This window comes from Hirundo rustica, chromosome 1, assembly GCF_015227805.2.
Source record: "Hirundo rustica isolate bHirRus1 chromosome 1, bHirRus1.pri.v3, whole genome shotgun sequence".
Classification (NCBI taxonomy): Eukaryota; Metazoa; Chordata; class Aves; order Passeriformes; family Hirundinidae; genus Hirundo; species Hirundo rustica.
The window spans coordinates 135,291,940-135,309,562 of NC_053450.1; the positions used below are offsets into that span (position 1 = coordinate 135,291,940).

Consider the following 17,623-nt stretch of genomic DNA (forward strand, 5'->3'; position numbering starts at 1 on the left):
CTCCCAAGCGCCAGCTCGAGGGAAAGAACCAGCATTTCTCTTCAGCTGCTGGCTACCCTCCTGCACAGCCCACGATGCAGAAAAACACACCAGTGGCTGAGTGCAACTCACTGCCCCCAAGGGCCTTGGATCCTTTTCTACAAGGCTGCTTCCCAGCCAGCCAGCGCTGCCCTGTGCTTTCCATGGGTTTATTCCATGCTGGGGGTAGGACTTGGGCGCAGCTCAGGACATCACTGTCAGTCCATTTCTCTAGTCTGATGTGGCTGTCTTGAATAGTGGCCCTGTCTTCAAACTTCCCAAACTGCAGAGACTGCACTCCCTCCCTTCCATCATCTTAGGTCATCAGGTAACCTCTACGTTCAACTTGCAGCTGACAATCCTGTATTCACTGATACTAACAAAAGCAATTTTGTGCAAGTACGTTTTATTTCCATTTGAGGTCTACTTAAATCCAAGGGCAGTAAACAAGGAGACTATCAAAACAGGTATTGAGTATATTCCAAATCTATAGGTCAGCATCTCAGAGAATGTAAAAAATAAGAACAAGCATAAATTTAGATTCAACTTACTCATTCCTGAACATTCTCTGTCTCCATCCCACACGTTAGAAACAGCATGTCCCGTCAACAGCAAATTAATCAAACTTTGGCTGCACAACAAAAAGAAATTATGTAAGACATAAGAAATTAAGAGGGACATGCAATTTAGTTCAAAAAACATGATTATCTGTAAAAAATTAAAAAATTATTGGATTGCCCAAGCAGACATTTTGTAACGACTTTCCATTAACTAGTGTGTATTTTAATTCAGGAACACTAATTAGCATCTCCACTCTTTCCAACACAAGCTTGACATAGAATGTAGCCCTGAATTTGAGAATTATCCATCTGAAAGTACAACAAGAACAGCATTTCCTCAAAACTGATATACTAAAAGGAGTTAGCAGTGAAAAAGACACACTTTTCAGTGTAACTTTTAGTTATTTTAAAGTTATAATTGAGTCTGTCTTTTAATGTCAGTAATTTCCTAAAAGAATGATCAGTTACATAAGATAAAAAATAAGCCCACAAATCTATTTTAAGTGGTAGCAAACCTATATTGCAGCTTACCTTCCATGACCATAAACAGGATCTATCAATGGCTCAGTTGCATCTTCAATTTCATTTTTTATGTTTTCAATACCCTGCAGAAAAATTACAAACATTTTTGTTATCTTAAGGAATGAGCTGCAATGTTTATACAACAACAGAATGCAACACTAGAACATTGGGAGGCTGATATTTTCACATGAATTGGTAACTCAACAGGCTGCTTTCTCTTCGAAGGAAGATGTTTTCAACATCTTGTAAGGATGGATGTTCTAAAAATGTGTAAGTCTCCCAGATGAAAAGAGAAAAAGACAAACCAAAAGCCAAAAAACCCCAAAGGGCTGAGCCTTTCAAATTTTTAGGCTGGAATGGTACTGCAACATAGATGAAAATACCATTTCATCCATTTATCTGGACTTGACTTGGTTCATCAGTTTATTGTTCAACTTTTACAGAAAAAGGGTTACATGACCAAACTTTCTCTTAACAAAGAAATAAAACCCACCCACAAAATACACCAAGCAGCCCACAAACCTTTGTCAGTATTACAGAATACAGAAAGAGCAATACTCCAAATCTATTTGTCCATGCTGAATATTGATCCCAAACTGCATCCTTCAGTTCAGGGAAGCTTTTGAATGCTCGTTTGCTAAAGAAAAAAACAATAACAAAAAACAGAAAAGAGATATGTATTTAGATGAAGCATCAGAATAGTGTCACAAAGCACAACCAAGAATCACTAACACCTAACATGAAAATGTCAAAGTAAAAGTAGGACAGATCTGGTGTTATATACAGAATGACACAGCAGCTCTTCTGGAGTTACAGTAACTGCCATCTGAAGATGATAAATAATTCTGGAGCAAAAGGCAAATATGAACAATTTTGATATGCAAACACTAACCATAAAGTTATATACACGTGTGAACGAGTTGAATGGCTCGCACCACTACCGTAATTCTATAAAACACTGTAACTGAAATTGCAAATAGACTGTATGTTACCAAAATAACATTTGCATTATACAGTGTTCTGAAAGACAATCAGCCCATAAACAATGGAGAAATAAACCTTCTGCTGAACCAGGTAAGACTATCTTCCAGGCTTTTGAAGAAATTACTATATTTCCCGTAAGAATTTGACTTTGTTAGACACTAGCTCTGGAAAAATCAAATTGTTCAAAACATTGAACATTTGGGAGACTATCTTATTGCACAGTGTGGTGACTGCCTGGATGATAAGGTAACACCATGTGACCATGTTTAAAAAGGAAAAAAAAAACTGTAATAAAAACTGAGGAAAGTTTGAAATTCACCAATATCCCAGGTGAAGCAATACACTTTCAATTTCTTGGGTAGTTAGAGCTAAATACTACGCTACAGAACACAAACATTAGTTTGAGTAATTCATAGTCTTTGCTTATCCTACACAAACAGGTATATTATTTTATTTCTGATTTCTTGCACACTTTTAATAAGCTTTGTTTAAAAATAAACAAATATCCACAAAAATATATCCATAGATGGGTTTAGTCTGGCTAACCCTTGATTCTAAACATCCTTTCTTCATCAGTAGAGTACACACAGCATACAAGGTATGTGAGGCAAAGCCAGTTCTGAAATCCATCTGTTGTCTAAAGGCAAATGCCAGAGCATTCATTCCCAGTGAGAATGACAGAAAAAAAAAAATAAAAAATTGGGTACTACAAGTCCAAAGATTGAAGGGGTGATCAGCAGGGGAGGAGGCAGGGCAGGAAATTTGAGCAGCTAAGGTTATAAAAAATTTTTATTTATATTCTCCTCTTTCTTATTTCCTTATATGACAATGGGTTTAAAAGATAAATTATAATTACTACTGATAAAATGAGCTGTGGTTATTTCAGTTCTAATTAGCACCATTTTCCAACTCAGGTGTTTTTTGGAATGCTGATGCTATTTATTTGCTCTTTGGGGATTGATTTGTATATTATTTACTCAACTGTTCACTGTGAAAATAAAAGGCTGTTACCCTTAAATATAAGCTCACAGAACTGTGAGCTCTGGGTTTAGACTGCCAAAAAAGAACGGTGTTTAAAGTACGAAACAAAAAACAGTCTTGTATAGGAAACATTTAAAAAATGTTTCTTATGATATCTCTAACAGGAAAAAGTACAATGAACATTATATAAATATTGAGGATTAACTTCTTTAACCCAAATAGGAATCTTGATAAGATACACAGAACTCTGCGTTCATAAACTTGAAATGCTTAAATTATCTGGCAAATTTATCACATTATGTTGCTCCAGTTTTATTTTAAAGCCTAATACTTATGCTCAAAATACTATTCCATTTTAAATAGCTAAAATGCAAAGAAAAAACACAAAACCCCCCAAACCCAAACTCGAAATCCAAGTTTAACCTGAAGAGTAACACACAGAAAGTTCCTCAGCATACCCCTTTCAGGCCTGTGAATATTAGTGTAACTTCAAAATATTGTATTTTAAATGTTCCAACATATTACTTACTGAATTAATGCATGAAATCGCTCAAAGCCAAGCTCTTCGACAGCCAAGGCAGCTATACACAAGAGACACTTTTCAGCACTACACATGGCAAAAAAATGACACAAGATACACACAGCAAGCTAGAATACTTTCAAGCTCTAATTATATTTTTAATCCTCTCCTGACATTTAAATTTAACTGATTAGTATAAACTAATTTACTGCAACATTAAGATTCCACCATACAAATTAGTGAGAACATTTCTATTTGGACTAATCAATTTATTAAAAGCACAAAGCCACTGGAGTGTGTAGTCTTGGAAATATTCGTCATATATTGAGCTGTTGATTTTGTTCAAAATGTGGCTGTCACAAAGTCACCAAGCATATGCATATTACAGATATAATTCTGCAGGTCAACAAGAAGTACTATTTCCTAGAAAAGCAAGCATGATTATTTGGATCATTTTATCAGTGTAGGTAAGCTGTATTTTTTCTTTGAATATACACTTCTGCTACTAAAATTTAGTTCATTTTTTCCCCTTTAATGCTTATTTATTACAAACAAAAAAGTAGAATTATTCTACACGGTGTTACATACTCTGTTTTTAAGTTCTCGTTGTTTTCTTTCAATAATGGATAAACAGCCTTTCAAATTAGTGTTGTGTCCAAGACATAAAAAAATACAGCATTAGTGTTTTCCCAAGTTCAACACAGGCTTTATATCTTTCTTTTTTCTTTTTTTTATCTTTCTGCTAGTAGAGAAATACACAAAATAGACAGATCTACTTCTTGATAGATACCACTTGATGCGGAATATTTAAACAACGTCTGACCACCGAGCTATGGAATGTGGCTGCATACAATTCAGTTAAGTTCTGAAGCCATCAGGGCTAGTACTACTGATTAATTCTTTCCACCAGAATTCCCAAAAAGGCATTTTATGCCCATTCTGATTGTATTTTGAAAGTTGCACTTAATTTGTCCTAAATGCAACTGCAACATGCAAATGATTCTCAAGGAACAGAATACTTTAATTTTCTACTTAAGAAATATAGCAGCAGCAGTCTTAAGAATTTCAGTTTTTGTCATTTGAAAAACTAAAATGAGTTCCTTAGATTTCCAAGAGTAAAACTGGACTTAAAAGAATGTATTTTTATTTTTAAGATATTTATAAAATATGAAACAATGAAACTAAATTGCAGAAAATGCTGCAAAAACTAACCTTGCTTGAAGAACACGTGTTTTTGTAAGCAGAAGGTTAGAGGGACTAAATAATATAAAGCAATCTTTGAACCTGGGAACTTGCACTACTAAAGTCAACACATGGCCAACAAGTGACTGCTATACACCACAAAAGCAGATGTAAAATGCTACTGCATTCAGTAAGTGTGCTCGAATCCACCTTTTGTTCACACAGCAGGATGATAGGCAGTTTCATTCTGTTACCAAAGAACAGAGTGAAATGCTAAGAGAATTAGTATTTGAAATAAAGGGAAATAAGTAGAAATTCTAAAGAGAAGTAGAGCTATACACAATCCAAACAATGCTAAATAAAGACAGTGCTTAGTGGAATGAAAAAGAATGAACCGCAAGAGAACATGAAATGTATGAGAAATACAATTGTTTAGAAACTCTTAAAATTATAGTCTATCATGCTGTGTCTAAGCATATTTCATGGCTTTATTATAAACATATCCCCATATTCAGTTCTCAAATAGCCTGCCATATGGAACTGTATCTGTAATACTCCCTGCTCACCCAACTCATCTCTTAAGTCCTATCAACTATGACAATGCCAGTTTCTATTCTTATTGAGTACAGCAGCCAAGCAAGAAATAAATATATTCCTTTGCACTAGCAGTTACACAACTCTGCATTACCATCTTCTCCTCAACATCTTTGTCCCACCCCTAACCAAGCTAAGAAGATGGTTTACAGGTAAATAGCAGGACAGAGGAAGGGAAAAAAGCCCAAACCTAACTATCTTCAATCGATAAATGTCTTGCATTACACCTTGAAGGCAAAATACCGCACATGCAAGAGATGCATTCAGTGTCTAGCAGAGAATGCTGAATAGAAACAGGGAAAGAGATGAACACTGCCCATGACATAAACAGGCTGTATGTACATGGTAAATGTATCCTGGTCTTCCTTGAGCACATTCCATACTATTAAGGACAAATCAGGCAGAACATGGAGTCTTGTACGGAAACATAAAAAATGTAGTTATGTAATAGAATGGATTAGTTCATAAGTGTCAGTGTTGAAAGTAATTATTAACTTGAGTGTGTGTTTAGGAAGACTGTTGAACATTTCCTACAGTTAAAAAGTCCTTTGAAACCAAGCAATACATTAAAAAACAGGACAGTAAGATCCTGTAGATAACTAGTCTGTCCTTCACTTTATCTAGAAAACAAACTTTCTATTATTGGGAATAGCTTCAGAGACAATGAAAAAAAGGGAAAAAAAAATTAGGAATTTCAAGAGTTATAACTGCCTTATCTTGCAAAAAAAGACTTTTTTTTTTTTTTTTTTTTCAGAAAAGTTGCAGATAAAACTTTCTGTATAACACTTTTTCTTACTTTAAAAAATGCTCACCTTGGTACTCTTATGCAATGCCTGCATTTTCAATTAAATGTAATTTTAATTATTATTGTTTGAGCCTTCTAAAGCACAGGGAGCACTTGCTAGAAGCTGATGAAGATGACTTGTAACAAAGAGCTCCAGCACTATAAACCGCTGTAACTAGCTGCGCACAGATAAATCTATCTGTACAATTTTTACTTTGTAGTTATGCCACAAACTGATGAATATCATGTTCCCTCCATCAAAAGATGGCAACTCTATAAGCAATATTCTCACGTGAAGAGATTTTCTTACTTCTTATGGCACACATTGTGAACAAAAACTAAAAGAAAAAGCAGCTTATCTTTTAAGACACTAGATCTCTCCTGTTAAAAGATTAATAAATACAACTCTCTGATCATATGTGCACAGACAAACTTTACATGTCACTGACTCTGCAGTAGTTAGGTATGACTGGATGTCTCAGTGCAACAGATGATGTCTCCTGGATCTTTGATGCCAGTAACTAATGAAGGAATGAAGACATTTGCAAAAAGCAGGTAATTGAAAAATTCTAACCTACAAAAAAAGATGGTCATTCACTAGAAGTTGATTTAAATTGTTTGGTACTGCACAGACAATTAAAAAAAAGACTACCTCTCCATAAAAGGGGATCCAGAATATTTTAGAATAAATAAAGCATTGGAAAATTTTCTACAACATTTTTCTAAAGCAACAAGTGACAAGTATTCTTCCAGTGCAAAGTAGCATGTAGATGTTTCAAAATTAAAGATGTATCAGGCCCCAGTAAATTACAAAATAAAACTGGAGATTACAGAAATTGCTGACATTCTAAAGAAACATGCATGTTAGAAGTCCAGTGTTAGACAGCACATTGCTTGCAACAAAAAGGATCAATGCCTCTAATTACAACAGACAAAAAAATCTGTCTTTTGAAAATGGAATCACAAAGGCAAAACCCCATCTTGTGAATTAATAAAAAAGCAGCGGTCCCTCAAAAGCTATGTAATATTTCACTAAGTGACGGGTAATTTAGCATAGAAATACATCTTACAAGGTTGCTCCTCTTGATGACTAGATTCTGCAGGACTTTCAGAAATACTAGCAGTTTCTTCGGTTGTTTTTCCTCTTATCCATGTTGCCAGACAGTATGAGTCAGAATTATCAGAACAAGCCATTTCCAAAATATCACATAATGTATGACAGAGAAGGTTCTTCTGCTCCTCTTCTGAAAGATCAGAAACCCACGTGAGTCTGACTGCTAAGAACCATTGTCATATATAAGCTACTAGTATCTTTTTTATACATTAATGCTATCTCAATAATTATTAATTTTACCTCATTAATTATTAATGTTAATAGTTCTTTGACTATACTGGACCAAAGATTATAAAGCTGTCTTTAGAAAAACATAGTTTTATAGGATTTGTAACCCATTCCCTTTCCTAATAACAGACTTCAATTAAGTATTTATAAAAACACAGAAGTATTAAGGACTAGCATAGACATCACAAATAGGAGTTCTGAAGCACATAGTATACACATGGTATAGAAGCACACAAACAAAAAAAGTGTGAAATATTTTAAATTTTTTGAACTAAGACATGCTTTACAAATAAAGAAAATGGAAAAATAATGAGGGGAAAAAGAGGTCTCAGTACCTGGACAGTCTCTCCAAGTAGACTTTTCACTGGTAAAAAGCCTCTTCAAAAGGAATGCCTTTGTTATCAAATAGCAAAATATTATTAAAATACAAGACAACACCACCTTTTACTTTATGTCACAAGCTCTACACCAAAGCATTTTTGCATGTTTTTAGGAGAGTTTCAAGGTGCTTACCATTCAGAACAAGACTCTGAGCCACCCCCCTTTACTGACTTTTCCCTACCAAACCACCTACAAAGGTGGCCTCATAACTACATTCAAATCATTGAGCTTAAACCTAGTACACTTCAAATACATGTAGTGCATATTGGCATATACACCTCCAGACTCGCAGGACTGCTATAATGAAGGCACAAATACTGTTCAGTATAATTGATCAGCAGTACAAGACACCTCTAGTCACTAACACAAACCCCTTTAGTAGTTAACAAGCCCACCTCTTTTAACCATTGCAAATAATAACTTGCAGATCAGGTTAAAGAAATCCTATGCATCTCCATATCCCTGTTTTATCATCAATGCGGCTAATGCCACAATTAAAAAAAAAAAAAGCTCTAAGTTACAGAGAAGGAACAGTGAAAGAAGAAACTTCATGAAACAGAAGCTTGGGTTTTCTAATTGCTTTGTAAGATGCAATTTCAGGTATTTTCAGCACCTCAGAGACAGCTAGTTCAACTTTCACTGCGTTCCTGACACGCTCACCCCGTTCATGCATTACAGATCTTTTGCACACCCTTCTAGTAATGCACAGCAGCAGCAGGCACCACAAGATCTGTTTTATCCCTTCCTCCTTCCCTAGCTGGAACTAAATTCACTTTTAAATATGCTTTAATTACTTAATTTCAAGGAAGTTTAACTACATCACCTAAAAAAATATTTATCTACATGTACATTTTTTATGTTAAAGATTTGGCACTGCCTTTAAAGAGCTGGCTGATGCTATTCTTTACTTTCTCCAGTCCTCCAAATAAAAGACTTGTATTTCTAATGTCAAAGACCAGACATTCTGCATCTGGTTTTAAGACCACGGAACTAGAGAGCCACACTATGGAGTACAATTCATAGTAAAATAGTTTTTTTATTGATTGTTTGCCACATAAACAAATGGTGCCTCTTCCTGTGGTACAAGTCTTTTGGTGGGACCAGCATGAAGAGTGGCAGAGGTTTTATGACATTATACACACCAGAGATGCAATCAATTCCACAGCGTCAGTCGACTGACCCAATTACCTTCCAGTTCATGATCAGATTCACTCTGCTACACAATTTAAGTATGTCCCATATGAGTGGACAAGGCCCCCAACCAGACTGAGACATATCTGCAGAATCTGAGCTGTGTTTAAGAGGCATCACCAGCAGGTTACCAGAAAAAGTAATCTGGTCCATGACTCAAAGCCTGCCTGCTGCTACAAGGTGCTCCTATGAGAATGAAGAGCAGAGTTAAATAAACTGCTCCAGCAGAACAGATTCAGCCTAGAACTCCTATGTCCACCCAGCAGTCTGAACAGCCCTGAAACAGCACTGCAAAGAGCATGCACGGCCTGCAAGGTACATCGAGTAAGAGGACAAAAAAAAAAAAAATCACAACCACAGTTGGTTTGGTTGGTTTAGTGAAATCCTAAGCACATGATCAGGAATAAAATATATATTTCAACTGTTCTGCTAATTAGGAATTTATAATTTTTCCCCTTTTAGTACATAGCAATCCTCATCAGTTGTGAAAATTGACTTCTTCAAATATTTCTAATACAGAATTACAAAAAAAAAGGCATTGTCACATAGATACTATCCTTAAGGGCAGGGAATTCAAAAGATGCAAAAGGATTAGGATTAAATTTGTATCTGATCTTTTCCTCCTCCCCTTTATAATGCATTCCTGATTTTGAAGCTACTGCTTGGATCAGCCTGCTGCATTTCCTCAAACAAATGTCCTTCTGCAAAACTAGTTCAAAATCAGCCCATGCCCATCCCTGCCTTTTAACAGAGATTTTGCCTCCTCCCCACATGAATGATGAAATCAAAATACAAAAGATCTGCAATTTTTTCATATTTATTTTAACTCCAAATATATAAAGAACAAAATTTTGCCTCACTGATTTTAAACATTTCCTATAATAAAGGCATCTTACCTGCACAGGTGCTATCACTGCACAAGGGCCACCTTCAAATTGTTCTAATGCAGTTGATTCAGAGTCGCTAAAGACAAATCCTGTCAAATGAAAAAGGATTTTACTTAATCAAATACGTAAACAAGTATGTAATACTCCTTGTATTACACGATTGATTCACCTTTAAAAATAAGGTTTTTGCTTCCTTGCTAATGTAGCTGCATATGGTTAAACTATCAGAAGCAAAAAATCATGTGTACAGCTGAAGGGACAGAAATTAATTATTTATATCTGCAATTAAGGACCACAAAGGTCCAACAGCTAGGCTTTTCAACAAAAGATTTCTAACTTAAACCATGGATTTTATTTTATGATAGTTTATTTCCTATCAATTAATTAAAATTTGTGTGTTGGTTTTTGTCTACATATGTAATCAAAATACATCTTGGAACCTTCACCAAACACATATAATACACTCTATTCCTGATGAATGGCACAGTATGCCTCTCGGTGATCTCATTTTTGACCTATCAGTGCATCCTATTAAGACTGAAATATGCTGAGTAGCTTAAATATTCACTTGCAACCCCTGAATCAAACCTCTTAATGGTGTTCTTTCACAGAAGATACACTACATTTACTGAGATGAAATATCACCTATTTTCCCCCTCCAGCTTTAATGCATTTGTATATCACACTTATCTTACAGTCACATAATAAAGCAAATACGAGCAATTACTTCAGAACTGTTTCATTACTACCTTGCCCTTAAACTTGTCTTTAAGACAAGGTGATTCATAGCTTTCATTTCTCATGGATAAATGCACATACAATTACCTTGATGAAGCTGACACAAGGCAACTTAGTGGTGTTTTGCATTATCCTTTTAAGTTATGATAAGACTGTGCCAAAGTCATTCTAGTTCACTGTAATCTAGAAACCATGCAACTGTGGTCAGCAAGTAAACAGCAAACACAAGCAAGTAGAAGCAGGCAGAAAAGGACATACACGCATTTTATCACGGACTGACAGTGTCAGTCTCAGCAGAAAGAAGGTTCAGTGCTACTTCCCAACAATTTCTCCTCTTCCCAATTCTGTAGGATTACATGCTGCCATAATAAAAGCATCTCTATTCGTCACAGAATAGTAGTTGTTCCACAACAATGTGAACTTTTTGTTTTAAAAAGGATCAGAGTAGCCATGGGGTTTCTGCTGTATCTGACCAAAGGCTTCAGGTTTATTTTTAACCACATGTGCAAATGTGTATTACAATGATGTATTTTATATCCCAAACATAGGTGCCCATGTCAAGCCTACTTAGATCTAGCATCACCTGATGTAGCAATGAAGCTCTATTAATTCATACTTGAACCAAAGTTTGCAGTAATGCCATTTCACTGCCCTGTTAACTACTAAGAAGTATCATCAGTCCTTTCAACTTTCTGAATTGGTTTGTGCAGGCTTAGAATATTAAAAGGTAAGTCCTCCTCTGCTTTGAAGCGTTACTGCATGCCATCTAAGCACACTTCAACAAGAGAGCTTGTTTTTTAGTTGTTTTAATGATTTGTTTCTGCAGAAAAACAACATACTTGGGTGTGGTACCACTAAAGCACACTTAAGAAATCTTGAATTTGCTTCACATTCTTCAGGCTTCTTATAGAAGGTATGAACTGTCTCAGCTTAACCCTGCCCTGTTTTTCAAAATTGCTTCCTAAAAACAAAGAACATTGAGTGATCCACCAGGATGAATGAAATTTTGAGATAGACAACGTAAAGTTGATATCACACAGAATTTCACAGAATACAACCACAGGCAAAACACATAAAAAATACCTAAGGAAACACTTCTTATTACTTAAATGCTGCTTAATGCTTAATAAATATTAGGATTCTAAAAGCTGTTAAGCAAAAATTGGGGTTCAGGCAGTATGGTCTTGCTCTTTTTCAAAAGTTTTACAGAACTGGAAGTCAGCTCAGGTAAAATTTCAGAAAACAGCATTCTGAACTCAAGCTGGGTTCAAGTCTACCTCAGCCTGAAACCACATCTACTTACCTTTTTAATCTTCCATAAAAGTCACCTTTTGGGAAATCTCTGTAAACACTCTTCAACCCCATACTCTTCCTTATGATTCATAAGAATGGACCGGCCAACCCTCAAGCTACCAAGATGACCATCTCCAATCCAGAGTAACTTCTGCTTACTCTCTCTCTCAACCATCCATACCTACTACCCACCTCTTCTCACTCAAGATAAAATTTCAAAAAGAAAAAAGATGTAACACAGCCAAAATAGTATTTTCTAAATTATTCTGTCTGTATTTTATCCATGAGTATAATTAGCATCATTTCCCTGCAAGAAACAATATAATGTCATTACCGTATATCTTCCATGTCATTTATAACCCTATTAAACGCTACATTGACCCAAGTTTTTCAACATCACTACTGCTCTGCTGCTTTAACCTTTTGGGGCAGTGTGATGGAGTTGGAGTGGATCTAGATTCCTGTTGGTAGCCAGTGCATTGCCCAATATTTTGAGTAACGACACTGATAGATCTATCTTTATATCCTTTGTCCAATGTAATTGCATAACACAAAGTTTTATTCACCTTATTTCCCCATTTGGCATTATGAAAGTCCATGTTTCTTTCTTGTGTCTAATTCTTAGCTCCTCTATGTAGTTTGCCAAAATTAGCGTGTAACTTAGTTACCCACTGTTATCCTTCATCCAATATGCCACATCACAGTCCAAAGTACTACAAAACCCATTCATTTTCTAGTATGACTACTCCACCACTCTCCTGCATCTTTTTATTACCAGCCTATTTCTAAAAAATATTTTTCCATCCAAGACACCATAGACATAACTGTCATTTCACAAAGGATGCTGTGTCTCTTCTGTATTTTCACTCTGTACAAAACTCAATTCTACCGGAATGCAAGAGACAAGGCAATTAGCAAAGAGCATGCAACACTAACCAGGTTAGAAGAACTCCTGCTCATTCAGTCTAGCTATAAAGATACTTTGCTAGTAATCTTTTATCCTAGAATCACAGAATATGTTGAGTTGGAAGGGACCCACAGGGATCATCAAGTCCAACTCCTGTCCCTGCACATGACCCCAAGAGTCACACCATGTGCCCGAGGGACATTGTCCAAGGGCTCCTTAACTCTGTCAAGCTTGGTGCTGGGATCACTTACCTAGGGAGCCGTTCCAGTGCTCAACTGTCTGGTCTTTCAAACCACTTCCTCACACCCAACCTAAACCTCCTCTGACTCAGCTTCATGGCATTTTCTCAAGTCCAGTCACTGTCACAAGAGTGAAGAGATCAGTATCTGCCCCCTCACTTCCCCTCGTGTGGATGCTGAAGACCACAATGAGGTCTCTCCTCCATCTCCTCTTCTCCAAGCTAAGCAAACCAAGTGACTAAAGCCACCTCTCACCATGGAAGCATATTTCTTTTCCTCTTTTGAGGTACAAGAACTACCTGATGGAAACACTAGAATAACACATTATTACCCAAGCATGAGGTTTACAACAAATCTTAATGTTTCATTCTTTCTCTAGCGCTGGGAATAGAATGATACATATTTTGCTTGTGGCTTTGGGTTTTCCAAGCATATTTTTACAGTAAAATGAAATTATCTGTGGGGAGAAAAACCCTCAACAAACAAAAACATTTTCCTGCCCACATAAAGGAAGGAGCATTTACTACAGCAGTATCACAACAAAACTCCACTGAATGTGTTGTGGATAAAGACACAGGAAGTCCTGCAAGGGATTGAGGAATGTATGCAAGCTGCCCTGGTAAGCTACCACTAAACTGGGCAACTGGAAGCTGGAAGAGAATCCAGACAAAATGGACCTTTTTACACTGTATGTTATCTATATACACATAAACTGTACTTCCCACTATGCTTTTGCAGTTAAATGCTTGTTTGAGAAGACCACTCCATAGCTTTCTTTCCAAAGACCAGTGAGAACACAGCTTATGTAATTCTGAAAGGATGCAGTGCACAAATCTGCCAGACATTTGTACTGGACAGACATGATGCCTCATGCCTTGGGGATGATCTGAAGAGCAGTTTTATGCATGAAAATTGTCCCTTGGATCAACATACTCCTAACATAGTTATGTTCATTCACGGTTCAGTCATTTTCTCAGCTCCTTCCCAAGTCCTCATATCTATGCCAGAAAACACCGAAGAGCAGACTGAAGCTTTGCACTACATTCCTGTGTCTGCTTTGAGGATTCTGGGAAATGGAATCCACAAGGTTCAAACTGCAAAATCTGCTGCAATCATAAAGAAAAAAAATTCTCTTAAGAGCTCCACACGAAAACCATCACAACTTTACAGCCATGCCTTTGTTAAATCCAGAATAAAACAAATATATTTAAAGTTGCCAGTGCAGAAACCTGAGGGAATTACTGCCACCAAATTCCAACAGCACATCCACATGAGCTGGGTCAGTTCTCCAAACTGTTTGCAAAACAGCCTGTCTTCAAATGAGTATGATGGTTAATGAGTTTGGTGCATAACAAGATTCCTGGAATGCGCTGTCTTCACTGAGAAACTGATAGCTATCAGTCTTATGTTCCTCAACACCATCCCTACTGCCTACTCCTCTTTCCAAATGAAAATCATAGCTCTCAACTTCCAAAGGGTTTGAGAAAGGATCAGACAATGTTCAGCAAGTATTCGAAATAAATGCCAGTGATGGCACTACAATCAAAAGAAATATAAACAAACACAAAAAAATCCAACACCAAACCAGTTGTTTGATGCTTTCAGCACTTTTTATATGGAACAGAGTACTTTCAAGTCTTTCAAAATAATAAAGCTTGATATATTTGTTTGGATTTTTTTTTTCTTTTAAATCTTGATGAGTCAGTGTTCACAGGCCTCCTTTGCAGCAAGTAAATGCTGCAGAACTTTTTCAACAAAATAGAAACTGAAAGCTGGGTGAAAGTATTATGCAGCTACTGAAGGTAAGTGACTGGAATTGACTGTTTTGATCTCAGCACAAGACCTCCAAACACAAGACCTCTAACTTAATGTCATGGGGTTTTGCTACACAAAATTGATTATACTGAGAAGGATATAGAGAAGGGAACAGATGCACTACATGTTCTAGTCACAGGACTTTCCCTAAAGACAGACTGGAAATAACAGCTCCACTGCAGAAGCCACCAGGAACTCGAGAGACCTTTTCCATTAAACCCTCACTCAATCACAAGCACAGCACATTCTAACACACATTTCAATAAATTTTGAAACTGCTAAAATTTCTCATATAAACGATCTTCAAAACGTCAATTGTGGCAATCCAACATTACCAGTTAAAGACATAATTAAGCTTTTTAACACCAATTCTTCTTTCCTGACTTTGTGCACATCTTGTACTGAAACTGCAACGTTACCAAAACTCAAAAAGGTATTTCAGAAAGTAATTACATTTCAATAACCAATTCTGTTAGGAAAAGCAATGGTTTTGCTGTGCCTGCTTAAATTCTAGATCTTAGAAGGAAGTTGACTCTTCTCCCTAAATTATTACTGAATTATCCGAAGACAGATAAACCTAGGGAAAAAGAAAAGAATCTGGTAATGCACTGTGCCCAGCAATGGGAAGCAGCTACACAGCTCCGAAATCTCCTGAAACTATGTAGATGACAACACCCTTGTTTAAAAAAAAAAAAAAAAAAAAAAAAAAAAAAAAAAGGCAATGAACATAGAACACTATGAAACTTCTGTTTCAAGCAACTTTAACATGAGACCTGGATGTATATTTTTTTTTAAAATCAATAAATTCCACTTTCACTTACGAATTTTCTCCAGTAATCAGTAGTTTTATGGTGAACACAAATCATTATTAGAACTCCTCAATGCCCACAGTAAGTTACAGAGAAGGCTATTATTCCCTTCTTTCAGCCAGGACAGGTACACAGACTGATTCCTTACATATAATTTTTATAGGCAAGCATTGCAATTGCACTTTTAAGGATCACAAGCAAACCTCCATCAAGAAGAAACCATGTATTGGCTGTACAACTTAAATACAGAAAAAACACCTTACAAATATTGCATGTTCCAGCACTACCGCTGCTTTATCTCTTGACATGTCCTAACGCTGGCATGCACCTGCTTCCACGGCCAAATAACCAGTTTAAAAGACAAATCTGTGGGTCTCTGCCCCAAGCCTGGCCCCGCTTTTGCCAAGTCTATTTGTGACTCACATATTCTTCACAAAAAAACCCAAAACCAAAGCACAACTTATGTTCGTTTTCACAACCTATGCAAAATCACGACATCAGGCGTTGTTCTTATATTTAATAAACTCAGATCCCTTTCTACACAATTTTAAGTTCCCGTGGAGATGCGTGGCTAAAGACGACCACGCTGCAAAAACCCAAAATAATTATTTAGCAAGGGAAGCTGCCGCATCATTTTTCCGCGTGGGCCAGCGCCGAGGCGCCGCTGGCAAAGGCACACGAGCAGCGCCCAGGGCACGGCGCCCCTCAGGTACGCGGAGCCACGGCGCGGGGGCGGCGGGGGGAGCTGCGGGTGTGCCCCGGCGGGCGGGCCGGGGCAGCGCGGCGGCAAGGGCCGGCGGGGCACGGCGCACGCAGGTACCTTGCGCCCAGCGGCAGAAGATGGTGTCGGCCAGCCCGCGCGGCCCGGCTTTCTTGCCCCACACCAGGTGGACGAGCTCCTGGCCCGCCTCGGACATGGCGGGGCGGGGGCGGCGGCGGCCCCGGCGCCGGGCGGGCGCGGCGACTCCGACGGCTCCGGCGGCCCCTGCGCAGGAGAGCGAGGGGCGGGGCCGCGCGGGCGGGGCGGGGCCGGGCCGGGCCGGGCCGGGGCGGGGCGGGGCGGGCGGAGCGGGGCGGGGCGGGGCGGCCCTTCCGCTTCCCCAGCAGGCCCTGGTGCTTCCGCGGGCCCCGGCGCGGGCCGCGGGCGTGTCGGGGTGGTCGTTTTAGTGATAAATCCGGGATGGGAACAGCCTTTCGACCTGAAAGTTCCCCAGATCAAACTGTTGTGTATTCGCTCTCGGAATTCTTCCTGTGGTGTGCAGCCGGAATGGAGCTCCGGTGTTGTGGCCACTTTCTTCAACTACTACTGTATCGGTAGGGTTGGAAGGGAGCGCTGGAGACAGAATTACAGAATCAGGATCATCGGCGTTAGAAGAGACCTTTACAAGTATCAAGTCCGACCATCACCCATCACTGCCACTGTAGCCCCTAAACCGCATCACGAAGCGCCAGATCCAGACACCTCTTAGGACACTTTGTGCATAGTGACTCTGCCACCTCCCTGGGCAACCTATTCCAATGCCTGACCACCGTAACGGTGAAAAACATTTTTCTGATAATCTAATCTGAATCTCCCCTTTGATAATCTCCAGATCGACTTGTCCAAGCCCTTTCTGAGGCACAGTCACCTGGAGTCTATGACACAGGAAAGTGTCCAGGTGGGTTTTGAATGTCTGCAGAGAAAAACTTCATGGCCTCCCTGGGCAGCCTGTGCCAGTGCTCTGCCACACACAATGTAAAAATATTCTACTTCATGTTGAGGTGAAGCTTTTTGTGTTTTAGTTCATGGCCGTTGCTCCTCACCTTGTCGCCAGGCACCACTGAAAAGAGCCTGGCACCACCCTCTTGACACCCACCTCTCGGAGTGCAAGAACCC

At 38.3% G+C, this 17,623-nt stretch overlaps 1 protein-coding gene across 3 annotated transcripts in view; it reads right to left on the bottom strand.

Annotated features, from left to right (window-relative positions):
* MINDY3 (MINDY lysine 48 deubiquitinase 3) overlaps window positions 1-16,727 on the bottom strand; it is a 49,574-nt gene extending 32,847 nt beyond the window's left edge. Inside the window, exons 1-9 of one of the 3 annotated variants that reach the window (XM_040078888.1) lie at window positions 16,568-16,696; window positions 11,524-11,645; window positions 9,956-10,035; window positions 7,823-7,880; window positions 7,216-7,389; window positions 3,595-3,646; window positions 1,623-1,737; window positions 1,110-1,183; window positions 570-649 (exon numbers count right to left, since the gene is read on the bottom strand). In XM_040078888.1, the coding sequence (XP_039934822.1) occupies window positions 570-649; window positions 1,110-1,183; window positions 1,623-1,737; window positions 3,595-3,646; window positions 7,216-7,339 (445 nt within the window). In that variant the 5' untranslated portion in view covers window positions 7,340-7,389; window positions 7,823-7,880; window positions 9,956-10,035; window positions 11,524-11,645; window positions 16,568-16,696. Of the gene's footprint in view, window positions 1-569; window positions 650-1,109; window positions 1,184-1,622; window positions 1,738-3,594; window positions 3,647-7,215; window positions 7,390-7,822; window positions 7,881-9,955; window positions 10,036-11,523; window positions 11,646-16,567 lie in introns of all 3 variants that reach the window. The other 2 variants (XM_040078869.2, XM_040078877.2) reach the window with 2 other exon arrangements.
* Between the last annotated feature and the right edge of the window lie 896 nt (window positions 16,728-17,623).